This window comes from Colossoma macropomum, unplaced genomic scaffold, assembly GCF_904425465.1.
Source record: "Colossoma macropomum unplaced genomic scaffold, Colossoma_macropomum, whole genome shotgun sequence".
Classification (NCBI taxonomy): domain Eukaryota; kingdom Metazoa; phylum Chordata; class Actinopteri; order Characiformes; family Serrasalmidae; genus Colossoma; species Colossoma macropomum.
In genome coordinates, this window is record NW_023494805.1 from 12,320,735 (window position 1) to 12,341,414 (window position 20,680).

A 20,680-nucleotide genomic window follows, 5' to 3' on the forward strand; every position below is an offset into this window, starting at 1 on the left:
CATTTCATTATTGTGGCGTCAATAAACTGTAATGGGAATGTACTAGTGAGGGTACATGAGGGCAGCACATTACTATGATGAAATACTGTCAAGGCTCACCAGACACTTCTTTGCAATAATTAGAGTGAGCAACTTAGATCGATAGATCTATAGATCATAGATAGATAGATAGATAGATAGATAGATAGATAGATAGATAGATAGATCACTTTCACATAAGAAAGGGAAATATTTGTACAAGTAGACAAATAAAAAGCCTGCTGTCAAGACGGAGTGTATAGAGTCAATGTATTTTAAATTTTACTGCAGTGGAAAATGGCACAATTATGTTCTCTAACTAAAGGTTCTGAAGACATACCACACCTGTGGCAGCACTTGCACTCAGATAGTTTTGTGCTGAGAATGTACGAAACATGTTTGCACATACACACACAGTATAGACATTCCAGTACATAGAGCACAAATGGTGGGCAGAGTTTTAGGATGGACTTTGTTAGAAGAAGCACTGAAGATGAGGGTTCAATAGGAGCTGTATTACAAATGCCATACACTTTGACCTTTTGACCTTGGTATTGTAAAGTTGTTGAACTCTGTGAACAGAATCTTTCTACACCATTTGCTTGTTTTCCAGTATTTTATTCTTAGAGTGCTTTATTTTTATGTTAAATTACCAAAATTGTCTTCTAGAGGATTAAACCACTTAACCCCTCTACAGTTAGTTTGGTTTCTGAACTGCACTATTCATGAGTTTACATGTTTGAATGGCATAATGGTACAGTGTAAAGACATCAGTACATAGATAAGACTAAAATCAATATCAAGCATTGTGCAGGTCATGGTGTATTTCAGTTCATGTAAATGACCATCAAAATATGTGTAGAAATTGTTGATGTGTGTGTGTGTGTGTGTGTGTGTGTGTGTGTGTGTGTGTGTTTGTGATATGTTTTTTATTTGCATGGAAAAAAAGTGGTTGTTTTTAGACAGTGGTGATGAGGTAGCACGCTGCATTGTGTAGTGTGATGGCATTCAGTAGAAAAGGTCCCCAAAAGCGCCTCCTAGAGCACCTTAGTGGAATGAGCTGGTGGTTCATTGGTGCCCCTGCCTGTCACACAATGAAATGGATGAGCAGAATTGTTCAAAATGTTCTCCAGTTTTGCTGTCATTGTCTTTGCTATTGCTGCCTCCAGTGAGTCCACAGTCAGTCCTGTAATAATTCTGCCTTTTCAGATCAGTTAATTGAGATAATTCACTTCCCCTGCAGTGAAACTTCTCCCTCAGTAGACCACCACTTTGAAAAGACTGTTGGCCTTGACAGACTGATAGAATAACTCCGGTAGCTTAGTCACACATTGAAAGACCTGAGCCTCCATAAAGAAGACCCTGCTCTGGCCTTTTCTGCTCAAAACATCTCTGCATCCTGTATCTCCACATCCTCTCTTTGGATGATGATGGGTTTCACAAGCCCTCAAACACAGGGGCGTATTCAGCGGGGCCACAGTAGCACTAGTCACAATCTGATTGGCCCCACATGTTTTGTCCCTGCTGTTGACAAGGACGATTCTTAAGAAGAATCTCTCTTCCCTAACAACAGATTGTGATCTTGTACACAGATAGAGTATTTTATTTTTACATTATAAACATTAAGAAAGTTGAGAGGTCTAGGGATATGAAAATTTTCACATGTAATTTGTTTTTTACTGTCTTAAATAGCTTTTAGCCCGTGGCTACAAAAAGGTCACAATGTGTAAATTATTGCTGTTTGACATTCAGACAATCAGCTGCCACTTCAAAATCGATGTACAACTCATCAATTTCTGCAGACTTCCATTACCACTACATCTACACATTACATTGCCATTAGTGATCATCGGGGTCCAAGCACCTAATCAACACAGTATAGACATTCTAGTACATAGAACACAAATGGTGGGCAGAGTTTTTAGGATGGACTTTGTTAGAAGAAGCACTGAAGATGAGGGTTCAAAAGGAGCTGTATTACAAATGCCATACACTTTGACCTTTTGACACTGGTAAGCAGTATGTTTTAACAAGTAAAATAAGTAAAATACCTGAAAAGCAGTAACAATTTTTGAATGACTTTAAATTGTAAAGTTGTTGAACTCTGTGAACAGAATCTTTCTACACCATTTGCTTGTTTTCCAGTATTTTATTCTCAGAATGCTTTTTTTTTTATGTTAAATTACCAAAATTGTGTCCTAGAGGATTAAACCACTTAACCCCTCTACAGTTAGTTTGGTTTCCGAACTTCACTATTCATGAGTTTACATGTTTGAATGGCATAATGGTAAAAGGATTAGCCTTGTGATGAAATATTTAACCAGGTCTGCTATTAAATGCAATTAAATCCATATGTGTGGTTGGTGCTATGTTCATAGTACATAGTACAACATTCATATATATATATCATTCATATATATATATATATATATATATATATATATATATATATATATATATATATATATAAGAATATAATTATTTGAATTTGAAGGCATTTACTTGGCCCCTGAACAGGAATAATGGCCCATTGTGGCCCCACCTAAAAAATCCTAAAACTGCCGCTGCTCTAACACAATGCAAATTCACCACCAGGTGATGGTGTTGTTAAGCAAAATACAATTTTCCCTGCAGAAGACAAAGTCCTCCACCAGCCTCCTGAATTCTGACTTATCTCCATTATGGATACATCCTAGACTGGGAAACACAAACTTTCCCAACAGCTTCTGTGAGTGTCATGAGCTAGTTTTGTCCTGGAAGTCTGGTGTGTAGAGGGTGAATAGAAATGGGGACATGAAAGCTCTCTGATGTACTCCAGTGTTGCTCACCACCCTGTCCAACAAATTGGAACTGGGTGAAAATTGAAAGAGGCAAGAACATTGTATCAGTTTATTTAATAACAATTATATGCAATGCAAAATTACTTGACAAGGACGGTTGCTTCCATTCCAAAAGTATTGGTCTTGTATTTATAAGGTTACTTGTTATAAGAATATATTAACATAAACATAGATACACAGTAAATACAAAGTAATAAAACTAGAGTAACTCGAATGAATTAGGCATTTTCCACATCATTTTTATTTGTGTTTTATTTGGTGTATAAGTTACTACTTCTGGATTAAAATGTGTTACACTTTACATAGCTGTATTCTCAAAAAAAAGAAGAAAAAAAAAAGAAAAAAAAAGAAAGATTTGAAGAAAAGGTCCAAGCCTGAGACCAAAACAGAGAAAAGAATGAGGCTATTAATTTGTGGTGTTAATATGTGAGTACTACAACACTATAATGACACTCAAAGAAGTGTGCTCTGGAAAATGCTTACTTCACCCTAGTTATTAAAACTGTGGTAATAAGCAACCTTTTAATTACTAATTACTGTCTCATTTAGGCTTAATATGCACATTACAAGGGCATTATAATGTGCTCCTATACTAAAGTGTTACCAAATCCTTGCATTTCTTCCTTGTGTCCTCAGAGAGAGGAGCTACGATTTGAGGAAAATATGCAAAAACAGGAAGGAGGAAGTCCCCAGTAACTATGTGATCAAAATGCTAAAAGCTACCCCTCAATGAAACTTCTCTCTCGGTCTGGCTGCTATAGGCAGACATGTTAAGGGAGGCCTAATTTGAGTGTTCTGCATGAGAGGTGAGACAAAATTAAAGGGATAAAGGAAAAATGGTGACCGTCTGGGCTCTGTGAGGACTGGTTTAAGGACCACTGCTCTAGTCTTATTAACATTTCACATGGCAATAGATTGATCAATTGAACTCTTAATCAGAACGTGCAGGTAGGCCATCGCATGGCCTGAAAGAGTGAGGTAATCATCTCCCTTAATCTGCCTCCCTCCTTTGGAACTATCAACAAACATTTTCATTCATGTATTTAACAGCCAGAAAGATGATTCCCAGGGATTCTGGATGACTTGTTTAGTTTAATTCACTGAGGAACAGTAGTGGAATTTCCTCCCTATTTCAGCAATTAATTGACAGGAATGAACTGAAACGCTTGGTACTAAACTTAAATGTATGCAGCAAATTTTTTTTTATTTATTTGCAGCTGATTGATCTTTTTTGACACACATAGCTTCATTGTTAGGCCATATAAATATACTGACTGTTGAAGGTTTTGTGTAAAAAATACATTTCATTTATTTTCACTGTTCTGTGTCTTGACATCAATCAAGTACTGGTGGCTACCAATATCAACAGAAAGAATTAACATTTATAAAAAAATACTGAAAAAATACGGAAATAAATAAATAAATAAATAAATAACTTGACTTTTGATGTCATTTTGGACAATTTCTCTTGGACCATTCAACATAAAATGTTCAAACAGTGTAAATGACTGCTGTGTTTTTTATTTTTTTCAGACAGTGTCAAAATATTAATCATGTCTTTGTAACCAGACAGGTTACAACACAAAAAAGGCACGAATAGCAAAGTAGATGTCAGATAATGTCACGTAAGTGTGCAATCCTTAGAATGAACTCCTTAAAATCCCAGGCTTATGGTTTACTACATACTAAGGCTTATTAATTAGTAACTACAAGGACTTTAATGCAAACTGGTTGAGCTATTCTTAGGTTATGTGTAATAAATCGTTGGGCCTGCTGGTGGGCCCTGGCCATTTAAAGGATTAAATTCCAACTTTTATTTGTCTGCATATTTTTATTGCCATTCTCAGAATAGAACATCTTCAGTTTGTCACTTGGATTCTATCCCCACACACCCTCCCCCACCCCCACCAAGCAAGTCCTATTAAAACTCTGCTTTCATTTGGACATTAGTTTTTCTTTATATTGAGAGTAACTTTGTGAGGTTATCTAGATTTTGATTATAGCTTCACTTTTGGCTATGTCTGAATATGAATCTAACTACCAGTGTTGACAGTGCTTTTTAGTACAGCCTACTAGCACTTGTAGCCTACCAGCCCTGTTTGCCCACAGATAAAAGTAGAAGTAGAAGCAGAGGTAAATCAGCTTGCAGGTGGTTAGTGTTAAAGCATTCACAGGTTTTAGCGGTTCTCTTGGAATGCAGTCCCATTTGATCACACTCAGTTGTTTTTTGCATCTTGTTTTATTAATGACCAGTTTTAACAATACATAAAAATATTAATGATCAATGTAAATGGAAAGATATGGCATTATTAGAAAGCTTCTTAGGCCTCAATAAGTAAACAAAGGATAGAGAGTTCAGTAAGCTTTAGAAAAAAAGATCAGTTTTGTTGGTAGTAAATGACCAGAGAGTGTACATCAAACTCTTTAATCTGCTGTGGTTCATTGTTGAAACTTCCTGCTGCAAAGTTCAAAGCTTCATCACATGTGGCCTGCAGAAAGAGACTCTCTTTAATAAACTGCATTTAACAGGTTTTACTGCTAACGAGCTGAACAAAATGCAAGATTATAGTTTGAGTTTAGCAGAAAGGTTATTAGAAACTGAAATAATCACCTGGTGTGCTTTAATTAAGTGGCCCTCAGCAGCACCTTCAACAAATAACCAAATAATAAAAATCATTCAAATATAATACTTTATTGAACAGCTTGCAAAAGTACATTCATTAACAATTAAAACTTATTATATTGGTTTCAAAGGTAAAGCCTACCTTCATGATGACTGTGTGATTTTCTGTACAGATATACAACCATGACAATGGATATGATGTTTGATGCTGCTAAAACCAGAGTGACTGGCTCCAAAACACCTTTCTCTATTATTACAAAAAAATAAATAAATTGAAATTAGAAATGTCTAATTTTAGTAGTTTAACCAAGATCATCAATTAATGAGAAATAAAATAATACTACATACAAAATGGCGGTTGTTGAAGAAAAAATAAATCATAATAACATAAATATAGCATTCAAACACTAAGAATCACTTGTCATTTTAAATATTTCTGTTATGTGATTTGATTTTACTTTAAACTGTGTGTATTGAAATATTATAAGCTAAACATCAGAAAGCATCTCAAGATGTTTCATTCAGTATTTGAAGGTTTTTGTGAAAACATCAAAAAGTTATTCAGAAAGTTATTAAATATCAAGAAATTACTATAAATAGATACATGTAATGTATCATGATGAAACGCTGCATGTATCTGTTTATAGTAATTTCTTAATAAGTTATCTGGGTAGTACTTTATTTTACAGATTGGTAATAAGTGAGTAATAATATGGTAATACTATGGTAACAAGTTATATTAAACAAAAACATGTTAATTTTTAGATTGTAACTTCATAATAAGTTAGTAATTGTAACAGTAACAAACAAGTAATAAAAATGTTAAAAACTGATAAAAAACTAATTTTAGTTATTAATAGATTAAAAGTTGAGATAAAATATATAAATATGTATATGTTTACATTTGGTGTCAAGTTTTTCCATCACTGAAATTTCAGTGTCTTCTGCCAGATCTGTGCTTTATAACTAATTTGCAACATGCTATAATTTATAACAAATCATAACAACGTGAGAAGCAATACCTGAGAAACAAGATGAAAAGAAGTTTGCATTTTACATACATAATAGGTAAGAAAAAAATAATTAATATTTTACAGCACTAATACAATGTAATTTTAGCAGAACTACTTCACGGGTTTTGTGGTAATAACTCTAATATCATAAAACAATATAAAATAAAAGGGATGATATTGTGATTAGCCAAATATTTTGCTGTTAGAGCTGGAAGACCTGTCCCTATGAAGTAAATAAAGTAATAATTAAAAAAAAAATGTTTGTTGCCATTCCATTTCCATTCTATTAGCAACTATACAACTATTCTCCTCTACAGTTATTAATTTAGTTTTTAGTAAAAACTAGAAATTTAACATTTAACACTGCTTTTCACAGCCTCGTACTTATAAGTTGACCTCTGTAAAATTTTAGTATCATAGTTGTAGTGTCATAATGGCATCTTTCATACATAGAATATTATTTTAATAAAAGTATGGAACATAATTAGGGCTTGATGTTATAAAGGATTCTAAATATTCGTTCTCACCTACAAAGTCCAGTTTAGTTCCGTTCCCAAAGATGATCTCTCCACACATGAGCACAGCACAGTAGTAAGTTCCAGCATCAGAGAGGCTGAGGTTTCTCTTGGGGAGTTTGTAGACACAGCTCTGTGTAGGAGAATCAGTCTCAGAGCTTTTCTTACACTCATCACTCCTGTTTCCATGAGTGTAAATGATTCCTGGATGAGATTCTCCTGATCCATGTCTGAACCAGTACACACTGTGTTCTCCTGCAGACGTATCTGTGAGTATTGAACACTGCAAAGTTGTATCTCCTCCCAGTTCAACAGGATCTGATACAGGAGGCTGGAGAACAGCAGAGAGACTTGAAGATGAACCTAAAGAGAGATTTTTTTTTTTTTAATTTTGATTGAGATGCAGATGTAGATTTCAGGTTTACAATGTAGAAGGATTTGTAGTAGACTGTAGTAGACTAGCACCTACCTTTGAGGACTAAAACTGTGCAGTCTAATAATGCAGTGTCTGAATAATCTGCAACTGCACAGTAGTATGTAGCTGAATCAGATGGTTCTGCATTTGAGATACTCAGATTAAAACTGCTTTGCTCTCTCAAAGCAATAAAGCGGCCACTCTTGTCAAAATCATTGTGATATTGTGGAGTAGAACTAAAAGCTGAAGCAATAAGAAGAGCTTTTTCTCCCGGAGTATGTTTGAACCATGCAGCTGCTGACACATAAGGATGTAGGAAAGAACAAGTCAAACGAATATTTTCTTTGTCCTGAATGATCTTCATCCCATCTATACAGGAAATGTCTATACTGCCACCTTTAAAAAAACAGAAAAAAGTAAAACTCTGTTACTATATAATCTAAATGCTGTATATTAGACAGCAATCTATGTGCACACTTTCTAAGTAAGGAACAGAAAAAGGAACTTCATTAACATTGAAAAACAAAGGAAAAAAAGCTTAAACAGTACCTAATGCTGTTGAGAGCAAAACTGTTATATAAAATCCAATCATTGCCAAACTCTCCAAGTAATGTTTCTCCTGACCAAAAAGATAAAAAACAGTATTATTATTAGATCACACATATATATATATATATATATATATATATATATATATATATATATATATATATATATATATATATATAGTTACTTACAGTTTTTGTAGGACAGTAGTCATCCAGTCATATTTTGAGATGTATGTATCACTCTGTGCTTAAAACTTCTACAAGAGCAGCTTAACAACTCTGTCCTGACAGCTGATTGGCTGCCATAGCAGGAAGTTTCTCTTGGGGAGTTTGTAGACACAGCTCTGTGTAGGAGAATCAGTCTCAGAGCTTTTCTTACACTCATCACTCCTGTTTCCATGAGTGTAAATGATTCCTGGATGAGATTCTCCTGATCCATGTCTGAACCAGTACACACTGTGTTCTCCTGCAGACGTATCTGTGAGTATTGAACACTGCAAAGTTGTATCTCCTCCCAGTTCAACAGGATCTGATACAGGAGGCTGGAGAACAGCAGAGAGACTTGAAGATGAACCTAAAGAGAGAAAAAAGGTGAATTGTAATTGAGATGCAGATGTAGATTTCAGGTTTACAATGTAGAAGGATTTGTAGTAGACTGTAATAGACTAACACCTACCTTTAAGGACTAAAACTGTGCAGTCTAATAATGTAGTGTCTGAATAATCTGCAACTGCACAGTAGTATGTAGCTGAATCAGATGGTTCTGCATTTGAGATACTCAGAGTAAAACTGCTTTGCTCCCTCGATGCAATAAAGCGGCCACTCTGGTCAAAATCATTGTGATATTTAACTGTAGTTGAACGAACAGCAGAAGCAATGAGAAGAAGCTTTTCTTCTGGAGTCTGTTTGAACCATGTAGTTGTTATTGCATTAAAAATGAGTGAAGGACAATTCAGAGTGATGCTTTGCCCGCTCTGAATGAACCTCATCCCACCTAAACAGGGAATGTCAATCTTTGAAGGGCTACCTGAAAGAAGACAAACAAAAGTGAAACTCTTTTAAAACTTATTTTAATTTCACTTGAAGTTGTACATCAGACACTACTGAAATCCATGTGCTTTTACCATAAAGTACACAAAATGAACATCAATGTTGAAAGAAAAAAAACAACACTGAACGAGCAATTGCTTAAAGAAAATACTTAAAATACCTAATACTGATGAGAGCAAAACAGTTACATAAAATGGATTCATTGCAAATCTCTTCAAGTAACGTATCTCCTGAAAGACAATATAAAATTACATATTATTATAATTTGTTATATACATACACACACACACACATTACTGTACAAAGCTTAATCTATGTGGTTTACACTTACATTTTTTGATGGTCAGAATCTTTTGAGATGTAGGTAATATGTGTGCATCACTCTGTACTTAAAACTTCACTCTGTACTTAAAAGTCTACTCTGTCACTCTGCACTTAAACCTTCTGCAAGAACATTTTTATAATTCTGTGCTGAAAGCTGATTGGCTGCTTTAACAGGAAATTGGAATGAGCCCCAACCACTCACATCAACAGGTTAAATATAGAACATAATGAGCAAATCACTACTGCGGAATTACAAACCTGGCTTAACCAAAGAAAAAAAAAGATTTGAAATACAAGTTTCTGTCACAAGTGTCTTCAAATATATCAATTAATTATTGTAGTGGTTTCACAATGACAGATGGACGGATGGACAGATGAACGGATAGACACTGTAGGAAAAAAGCAAACTATTTACATTAATTTTAGGCCTATAAGGTATAACACTGATGAAAGAGACATATTTGTACATTTTTTTTAAATAGAAAAACAAAACAAAAAGTCTGATCTTAAGACAGCAATGGAATATACCACAACTTTGTATATTAATTAAACATACCGAAATGTACTGAAGAAATACTGCTGAAGACCACTCACAGTGTTTCTACTCTGAAAGGTAATGTACACATATTTACATATACACACAGTGCAAAGATATTAGTTCATAAAAGACATTAGTACGTAAATAAGACAAAGTGCAAAAACAACATCAATTACTTTGCAGACTGTGATGTACTTCATGTGAAAGAACATCAACATATGTGTAAAAAGCATCAACATATGTGTGAAAGGCATCAATATATGTGTGTGGTATATGTCTTTTTTATGTTTGTTCTGAGAGACTGGTGATGAGGTATCACGCTGCATTGTGTGGAGTGATGGTAGTCAAAAGATCCCCAAAAGTACCTCCTAAAGCTCCTTGGTGGAATAAGCTGGTGTTTCACTGGTGCTCCAGCATATCTCACTATGAAGAGTACGGGCAGAATTGTTCACATTGTTCTCCAATTTTGCCGTCATCTTCTTCTCTTTCACTGCTTCCAGTGAGTCCAGAGTCAGTCCTGTAATAGTGCTGGCTTTTCAGATCAGTTTATTGAGTTACTCAGCTTTCCCTGCCATGAAACTGCTCCCTCAGCATACCATCACATAAAAAAAGACTGTTGGCAATGACAGACTGACAGAATAACTCCAGTAGTGTGGCCACACATTGAAAGACCTGAGCCTCTGTAAAAGGAAACCCTGCACTGGCCTTTCCTGTTCAAAGCATCTCTACATCTTGTATCTCCACATCCTCCCCTTGGGTGTTGTTTGGTTTCACAGGCCCTCAAACACAGAGAGGTGTGTTCAAGGGTGGGTGGGGCAACAGGGTCACTAGTCCTGGTAAAAATCCGATTGGCCCCTCATGTGCCCCTCTTTTGTCACTCACCAGCATATGATAATAATGATACGCAGTACAAGCTTTCTTGACCAGGGTGATGCATGGCTGCTTCCATTACAAAACAAAACAAAACAAAAAAATTCTACTTCCAACCCTTCTGGTAGCTTCTGGTACCTGATAAACCTGGCAAACAAGCACTCTAGCAGGACTGACTATGGTAATGATCTCCTAACTGGACTCCCAAAAAGACTATCAAACAGCTTCAGCTGATTCAAAATGCAGCTGCCAGAGTCTCACTAGGAGTAAAAGAAGAGAACACATCACCTCCATTCTTAAATCCTTACACTGGCTACCAGTCTGTAACAGAATAGACTATAAGATACTATTACTGGTCTATAAATTGCTCAATGGTGCCAAACTAGCATATTTATTTCATATGTTGCAACGATATGAGCCGAGCAGAACTCTCAGATCATTAGGAACTAATCAGTTAGTCCTGCTGAATGAAGACTAAACATGGAGGAGCAGCGTTTAGCTACTATGCTGCTCTTAACAGAACCAGTTGACAGAGAGCATTTGTAAAGCACTTTGAATGACAGCAGTGAATGAAAGGTGCGATATAAATAAACTTGTCTTGCCTGGCCTAGAATGAGGTTAAACTTTTAGGGTCTAAGGTCAATGAGTGGTGGTTTCCACAGCAGTTTTTAATGCTCCATTATTAGACCTGAGTTTCACTTTCAGCATTACCGCTTTTTTCATTTATACTTAGCACCATTGTCCTTTGTTCACTGGAAATTCACTATAACAAAGATAGCAACACTCCTCCCCCTCTCATACACTCACACAAACACACATGCACACGTACTGACTTACTCTTCCATTCTGTCTCTCTCTCATTCACACACACAGTAATTTAACTTACGTTCACAGTAAATACACTGACTGCTGATGATTTCATGTGTGTTACACAGCAGTTAATAAAGCACTAAATGTTTCATTAATTTTCACTGTGTTGTCTGTCTTGATGTCATTCAAATACTGGTTGCTGCCAATGTTGCCTATAAAAGAATTCACAGTGATTGGAAAATCTATAACTAAGTCAATAACATCACTTTATTTTGTTAGAAATTAGAGATTGTGATATTAATTATTTAAATATTGAAGAATAATTAGTTAATAAGACAGACTTGAGGCCTGGTACCAAGTTTAGACAAAGTGCAACCACGTGAGAAAGCACAGCCAGTAACACAGCACTAACCACATCCATGATAATGTTCATTAGCAACAAAAGGGAGAGCATTTTTTCCCTTTTGCTATTTATTTGTTTCTTTTTGTTCTTTATGATCTGAAGGTGTAATTTTTTATTTTATTTTTTTTCCATCAGCAAATATTCATCTATGTGCCTACATGCATTTGTGTATACATATACAACACACAGCTGGGGCACATGTGCTTGTCACGGGTTTGTAATCAGTCAGATTACAAAGCAAATTGCCTTGAAATTAAATTCAGTTGTGTATGTTATAGTGATGTTCTCATAAAAATGTCAGTTTTAGAACACCCCTTGAGGCCTATTGAAACTCATGAAAGTAAAAAAAAATGAAATGAAATGCACAAAAGTCATCAGCTGATCAACAATTTTATTTTGATGTTGAGAGTAATCAGGGAGGTTCACACACGAGAGCCTACAGCATTTCAGATTCTCTGCTTCTTTATGGAACGTTCCTGCTTTAACTTCATGCTGTCAATGGCAGTTTTGTTGTGTGCATTGCTTAAGAAGTGTAATGCACTACTGATTACAAATAACATGACAAAAAATGTAATCAGTAATATAATCCCTCAAATTACTCAAAGAGTGTAATCAAAGCTTATTACAGTACTCTTACTCTGTGTTTATACATATAAATATATATTTACTTCACTGTTTACTCACTTTATTACCATAAAGGCCAAATATGATACTGTGCTGTACTACTAAAGGTCTAATCAATAAAGTACTGAATGTTGTTAAGTACTGAGAATGTGGAAACTAAATGAACACTAAACTAAAACCTAAATTATAAAAGCAAAAATGCCATGCCAACACTGCTTGTTGTTACTCAGCGCTGGTCATCCTATTCTCGTCCCTAGTTGTTAATCATAATCTGCGCCTCTGTCTTGTTGTGTTGTGATCAGTATATGAGCATGTTACTCTCTTGTTTGCCGTAAGTTTGTACGTTCTTGACTGTGGTTGCTGTAAAATTCTGTTCTTGTGTAAATTCCCTTCTTCTTAGATTTTGCCTTTCTATGTGAAGTTACCTGAATTTTGATTAAAGATTCACTTGTAATTGTCAAGTCTGATTGTAATAGAAATAGAAAAACAGCACAGTTAGGAAAACTGTAAGGCCTCAATCAGGAAACACTGCATTGGCAACAAAAAGGAGAGTTTTGTGAGCTTAAGAAAGCTCAGTTTTGTTGGTAATAGATGACCAGAGAGTGCACATCCACCTCTTTAATCTGCTGCGGTTCATTGTTGAAACTTCCTGCTGCCAAGTTGAAAGCTTCATCACATGCAGCCTGTAGACAGAGACTCTGTTTAATATGCTATAGTGCTAAATATAGCCGAGCAAAGTGTGAGATTATAGCTTGAGCTCATCAGAACAGTTAGAAGAAAGTAAAATAATCACCTGGTGCACTTTGACTGTGTGACCCGCAGCATCTTCAACAAATAAATCACGAACATATTACATTATTAAACAGCATACAAACAACTTACGTTAAACCTTACATTTATGATGATTGCTGTGTTTTCTGCACAGATAAAATCACACTCATGGATATGATGTTTGATGCTGCTAATACAAGAATCACTGGATCCTAAACACGTTTGTCTATAAAATGCTAATAATTTAATCACATAAATGTGATGTAAAAATAATACTCTTTAGGAAAAACATAATAAATATAATGTTTAATTGATATATTAATTTTAATGTTAAGATTACATAATACACTGGTGTTTTAAATTAGGAATCAGTTGCCATTTTAGTTGCTGTTATTCTATTTTACTTAAATTAATATAATGTAGACTGAAAGCTTTTGGGGGGGCATCAAAAAGTCATTGAATAATACATAATAAACTCTATTTAACTATTTACAGGAATCTCTTGATAAGTTATCTACCTGAGATTTGATCACATTTTAAAATACGACAATAGGCGTTAATTTTATTAGAACTTCATTCTTAATGTTATACAACTTTCTCAGTTGTGGTATCATCAGTTGTTCTGTTCATCTTTGCTTCTTCTTTCACAGCTAATCACAAATTAGTTGAAATGTGTTGTAGAGAAGTAGAATCATAAAAGATATTTATTTTCAATATTTTATGGAAAACAGTGATCCCAAACTTTTGAACACTAGTATATGCTTTTCAAATCACTTTATCTACAGGCCTAAAGAAATGACTGTAAATGACTGTGAAATCAATACTTTTGAAAAAAATGCTAACTTCAACCTGGTGGTGCATGATTAAAGGTCTTCATTAAGGACTAAATCTGTTTATTAACCAGTGTCACAAAGATTTTCATGATATGGGAAGTGAATGTTACAGATCAATGTTCCTTCAGGGGCCTGGGGCATCCTGTCCAATACACAGAAAATACATTGACACTAATGGTATCACTCAGCCATTGCATTCCTTTTAATTTTACTCAAAAGGCTTGTATTCCCAAATGTGTGAACAAAACTTCTCTTGTATTAGACTATTTTGTATAGGTATCTCTAGGAGGAGGGTTGGTGTTACGACTCCACATTTTGTCTAGGGTGCCGGGGGATCAGTAACATGTGGCATTAAAATATTGAACTGGTGGTGATGGATTAAAAGTTTGAGGAGCAGACCAGTAGAGCTTTTGAAGCCACTTTATTAAAACAAACCACAATAAAACTGGTGTGCTATGATACCAAGTACCACACTGGAAGAATCAAACTGTGGACGGCACCAAAGAAAAGAACAAAACAAAACCTAACCACGCTAGCCCACTCTGAAACAGAAAGTATTTAGCTAATCTAAAAAAAAAGGAAACAAAAGCTAACTACTCTAAACTTCCCTAGCCAGTAATCAAAAGTACAAGTAGACAGAGTAGACATCTACGTGGTGCGAATGCATAGGCATGCCCCTCTTACCTGTTTGAAACCCCAGGTGGTACAAACAATCTCTTGTAAAACAAAGTTAAGTGTGCAGGTAAAATACCACCACTAACGTACTCCCCCTAACATAAAAGACAAAGTCTTGCAAACTAAGTTAAAAGAAGCACTGGTAAAATACCTAAGACAAAGCACACTCCCAACACAAGAGAACTAAAACAGCACATATGTGATCAGTCCTCTCTCTCTCCAGCCATCTTGAAGCCCTCATTTTAAAATATAGGCTCCTCCCCCCAACGGCACCAGCCTGGCCTCTGATTGGTTAGATGTCCTCACATGACAGACTAGAGCAGGTCCCCCTGTGAAGGGAGAGACAGAGAAAGAGAGACACAAACACACTCACAAAAAAAATACGTGCTTACACGTTACTGTTGGTGACCACCACTCTACACAATACACTCATTACAAATAAACTGCAATCACCGTCAATGTCTTTCATACACTCAATTTACCTAATATGTAAATGTTTAATAAACAAGTACACCTATGTCATAAGTATAAAAACAACAGCTTATTGTGTCTTATTAAGACACTAGGCCACCATAAACAGCTTCACTACACCTGGTAGAGATTTTACAAGTCTCTGGAGCTGTACTGGGGGATGGAGCACTGTTCTTCTAAAAGGTTTTCCCTCAGTTGGTGTTTTTATGTTGGTGGTGTAGAGCACTGTCTAAGATGTCAAAAATCTTCCAGGTTTAAACAGGTTGAGATCTAGTGACAGTGAAGGCCATAGCATATGATATGCATCATTTTCTTACTCATCAAACCATTCAGTGACCTCTTGTGACCTGTGCATTAGGACACAGTCTGGAAACTGAGGATGCTAATTATTGCAGTTTTGCAAGTGAAACTTTTGCCCATTGTTGCTTGATACAAGATTTCAGCTCCTCAACAGTCATTATTGTCTGATTCTACTCTTCATGATTCGCCATACATTTCAATAAAAGACAGATCTGGACTGCAGACAGGCCAGTCAAGCATATGCACTCTGTGTCTACACTGTTGTAGCACATGCAGAATGAGGCCTGGTATTGTCTTGCTAAAATAACAATGAGAGTCACAGTAAAAGACGTCATCTTGGTGGCAGGAAATGTCTCTCTAAAATCTCAATATACACCTCTGTGTCAATGGTACCTTCACACATATGCACGCCACCCATGCTGTGGGCTCTGATGCACCACCATACCATGATGATAAAGTCTGGATGGTCCCATTCATTTTTGGCATAGAGAACTCTCTGTCCATATTTCCCAAAAACTGAAAAGCTGAAACATGGACTCATCTGACCACAGCACACATTTCCACTGTCTTTCAGACCATCCGAGATGAGCTTGGGCCCAGAGAACTCGGCAGTGTTTCTACATAGATTTGATGTATGGCTTTTTACATAATAGCGTTTCAAGTTGCATTTCTTGATGCAGCAGTGGACTGTGTCAAGTGACAACAGTTTTCCAAAGTACTCTTGAGCCCATGTGGCTACATTTAACAGAGTAGCATGGCAGTTTCTCATGCAATGCCATCTGAGGACCAAGGTCATGCAAATACAGCAGTGGTTTCTGGCTTTTCTCCAGACACACTCAAACCTTTTCACAATATTATGTTTGGTAGATGGTGAAAGACCTAAATTCTTTGCTTGTAAAGACTGAGCCTTTGGTGGATGCTTTTCTTATACCCAATCATGATACCCTCACCTGTTGCTAATTCACCTGCTTACTGTGTAATGTTTCAACATGGTGTAACTTGACTATTCTATGAACTTTTCACTCTTATTTGGCCCCGACTTTTAATGAGTGTGCTGTAGGCATCAAATTTAAAATTTGTTTATATTAACACTCAAGTAAATACTGTCAAGTTAGTCAGCCAAAGCATCAAAAGTCATTTCTTTGTACTATTGTCAGTTAAATAAAGATAAGAGAATGAACAAATCAAAGATTTTATGGCAATTCACAAAAAAAATGTCCCAACTTTACCAGAAACAGGTTTTGTATTCATTATGTACAAATGCAACAAAAATAATAATATTTGCCTTTAAATCAACTGGATTCCTGTTTATAAATATCTGCAGCAGGTTCAGTTCTTGGAGAATGCTCGTTTTTGGTCAGATCATGCAAAATGTCATCTGAAAATTTAAAAAAAAAAAATTTGCAAAAAATTAGTTTTTATGTAGCATTCCTACATTTCTATGTGATAAAACTCCTTCTTGGTTTAATCATTACTTAAGGATATGAAACTTGGCTGAGAAGCACAATAGAAAAATCACATAAAAAAGAATAAACTGTTGTGGGTATTTGTTAAATTAATATATTATTTACTGTTGTATTTCTAAACAGATTAAAATGCAACTCAGTTCAGTCATTCTGTATCAGCTAAACTCAATATTTATGATTTTTAGAACCAGGAAAGGTGAAATTCCATTTTTAATGTAAATCCATTATGTAACTGGACAGAGCCTAGGTGATTTGATGTGGAATGATCCATACTTTAGTTTGATTTAGTGGACAATTTGGCCCAGTGGTCATTATTAATAGTTAAAGCCAAAAAGCTAAAAGGCATAATACTGAGCCATGGTTTATGGAAAAAAAGAATGAATAAATGTACGCCACCACATAGAAACATGTTTGTGAAGTCAGCAAATGTTAATATTTAATTACCAATATAGATACAAATACAAATATTTATTCATAATAAGAAAAAAAAATACAATAAAATTAAATGGACAAAGTATTTTCAGCTATGTGAAGAAAAACAAAATGCTGTGTTACATTCACACAGAGGTACGGTGATTTACCGTAATTATGACATTCTACATGAGTCTGTGTGAAATGAACACTGCTTACAGAGTAGTTATGATGACAGTAGGTCTCCAGGTTTGATTGTCTCTGATGTTGTTTCTACTGATGGGTCTTTACCTGTGCGTACACAGGCTGATCACTGCTGTTCTTTGTTCTGCTTCTTCTTGAGGAGGAAGACTGAGCAAAGCTTAGAGCTGCGTAGTTCAAGGTGTCAGTGTTTTCAGCCTGACAGACCAAATAAACACACATGTAGCAGTTATACATGATGAACAATTAAACATTTCAGACTGTGGAATAAATCAGGCGTCATTATTTGTAGTTGGGACTAGCAATTCTGAAGTTTACATGTATCAAATATTACACTTTATAACATGATGAAATCTGTAATATTGATATTAGGGGTGTCAAATGATTTCAACAATTAATTGTAATTAATAACATGATTTTTTTGTAATTAATTGTAATTAAATGCATTTGTTTTATTTGCTCAGCTTTGACAGTAAAGACATTCCATTTTCCATTTAAAAAGCCGTATGTTGTGTTATAGCTATATGAGTGGTCAAAAGAAGTGCAAAAACCTGAACATGAAGATCATGTGAAAAGAGGATGAACGTGAAAATTATGTAAATGCAATTTGTGATATTAATCACCAACAGTCATTATTTACAACTCCTTCATGACTTTAACCTCTCATACAGTTATGTTACATCTCCTATGATACTTCTCTGTATTCTGAAGTTTTTAGTTTGCTGCTGGTTGATTGATCCACAGCACTATTCAGTCTGCTGAAGACGTCTTCTGCTAATAATGTTACCGATATTGCTGATCTCATTTGCATCAGCGGTGTGTATTGCTTGTAAATGATGCGTCAGACTTAATGTACCTCAGCAATAAACAAAATTTCAGCATGGCAGTAGTGAAAATAACTGTAGTTTTATGAAGAGAGTCAATAAAACTGCACACAAGCAGCTTAACTTCAGGCTGAAACGGCACTGTCAGAAATATCAAATTGTCACTGGGGCAGTTCCCCTCTTGTCACTGGGATAGTTCTCTTAAGGGTACATCTCAGTACCTTTAGTCAGGGAACATAATTGTACCATAGTCCATTGAAATTATATTTTCTAAGTTGTATTGACTCCATACACCCCGTCTCGTCTCCAGGCCTTTATTTTATTGTTCTGTTTTAAAACATTAGTTTATGAAAAGGTACAAATGCGTACCTTTTACCTGGGAAAACAATTTGACCTTAATACCACTGTTATACCTTTGAGGGAACATTTGCATTGTTTGTACCTTGATGACAAAACATGTACCTGCACACAACCTTTACTTCTAACAGTGTGTGCTCATTAATATTAATCAAGTATATTTGGAACACAAACAGAATAAATGTATAAGTCTGAAAGAACATTCACAAGATGTCGATGCTTATTTTCGATTACAAATTAAAATTAGGACCCACAAGAAAACATAGAAGAAAGTGAAATCATCACCTGATTTATCTGAACTCTGTAATCTGCAGCAGCATCTTCAAAAAATAATAAGTAAACCATTTAAATATATATCATATTTCAACCATATAGAAAAAATACATTGTTATTTGACAGAAATATGAACTGAAATTTTGTATGTGTAAATCCTACCTTTATGATGACTGTTGTGTAATTTTCTGCACAGAAATAAAACCACAGCCATGAATATGATGTTTGATGCTGCTAAACCAAGAATGGTCGGGTCCAAAACACCTTTCTCTATAATAATAAAGAAATCAGAGCTTTATCACTGAATCTGAATTTCTGACAAATGTGATGCAGAATGAACTAATACAAGGTGTGCTGTAAAACATCTTGTGCAGTTTTGCATTTATAAATTTCACATTTATACATGGCTTCTTGACTGCATACTATTATGTATATCAACAGTACTGCACAACAGAAAAGAGTACTATATCATAGGTTATTCGCATTGTATATCCGCATACAGTTTACTTTTATTTGGTGGCAGATATTCAAAGATGATTAGATTGTATCTGGATTTGGCCTGAGGCAGTTAAAAAGGATTGTAAATATCTGCTCTTACCTACAAAGTCCAGTTTAGTTCCGTTCCCAAAGATGATCGCTCCACACATGAGCACAGCACAGTAGTAAGTTCCAGCATCAGAGAGGCTGAGGTTTCTCTTGGGGAGTTTGTAGACACAGCTCTGTGTAGGAGAATCAGTCTCAGAGCTTTTCTTACACTCATCACTCCTGTTTCCATGAGTGTAAATGATTCCTGGATGAGATTCTCCTGATCCATGTCTGAACCAGTACACACTGTGTTCTCCTGCAGACGTATCTGTGAGTATTGAACACTGCAAAGTTGTATCTCCTCCCAGTTCAACAGGATCTGATACAGGAGGCTGGAGAACAGCAGAGAGACTTGAAGATGAACCTAAAGAGAGGAAATGTTACTGATTATTGAATGAGATGTAGATGGAGATCAGATTAGGAATGCAGAAAGATTTAGGTTCCAAACTTAGTAGCATTTAATAAAAGCAGACTGTAGTAGACTAACACCTACCTTTGAGGACTAAAACTGCGCAGTCTGATAATAAGGCATTATCCGTATAATCCATCACTGAACAGTAGTACATTGCTGAATCAGATGGTTCTGCATTTGAGATACTCAAATTAAAGCTGCTTTTTCCTCTAAAAGCATTAAATCGGCCGCTCTTGTCAAAATCATTATGATGTTTAATGTCTACAGTGTGAAAAGCAGAAGCAACGAGAAGAGGCTTTTCTCCTGGAGTCTGTTTGAACCATGCAGCTTTTGACGGATCAACAGATGAAAAAAAGCAATTCAGATGAATATTTTCCCCGCCATGAATGTACATCAGTCCATTTAGACATGGAATATCAATCTTTGACGTGGCACCTAATAGAAATTATTTGCTGTTTGAACATTTATGAAGAATGTACAATTTTAGGTGCTTCTAAAGTAAAATAACCA

General features: G+C 35.5%; 2 protein-coding genes across 2 annotated transcripts; both read right to left on the reverse strand.

The window, feature by feature from the left end:
- Positions 1 to 1,399: 1,399 nt before the first annotated feature.
- LOC118826139 lies at positions 1,400 to 7,788 on the reverse strand. Its single transcript, XM_036597025.1, has 4 exons — positions 7,479 to 7,788; positions 7,022 to 7,372; positions 5,624 to 5,728; positions 1,400 to 1,464 (listed from the first exon to the last, which is right to left on the reverse strand). Exons 1-4 carry the CDS (start codon positions 7,786 to 7,788, stop codon positions 1,400 to 1,402), a joined length of 831 nt encoding a protein of 276 aa, XP_036452918.1.
- Positions 7,789 to 17,670: 9,882 nt separating this feature from the next.
- Positions 17,671 to 20,306, reverse strand: LOC118826141. The gene is made up of 5 exons (XM_036597028.1): positions 20,252 to 20,306; positions 19,772 to 20,122; positions 19,336 to 19,443; positions 19,186 to 19,220; positions 17,671 to 17,917 (listed from the first exon to the last, which is right to left on the reverse strand). The coding sequence occupies exons 1-5, from the start codon at positions 20,304 to 20,306 to the stop codon at positions 17,792 to 17,794; spliced, it is 675 nt and encodes a 224-aa protein (XP_036452921.1). The 3' UTR covers positions 17,671 to 17,791.
- Between the last annotated feature and the right edge of the window lie 374 nt (positions 20,307 to 20,680).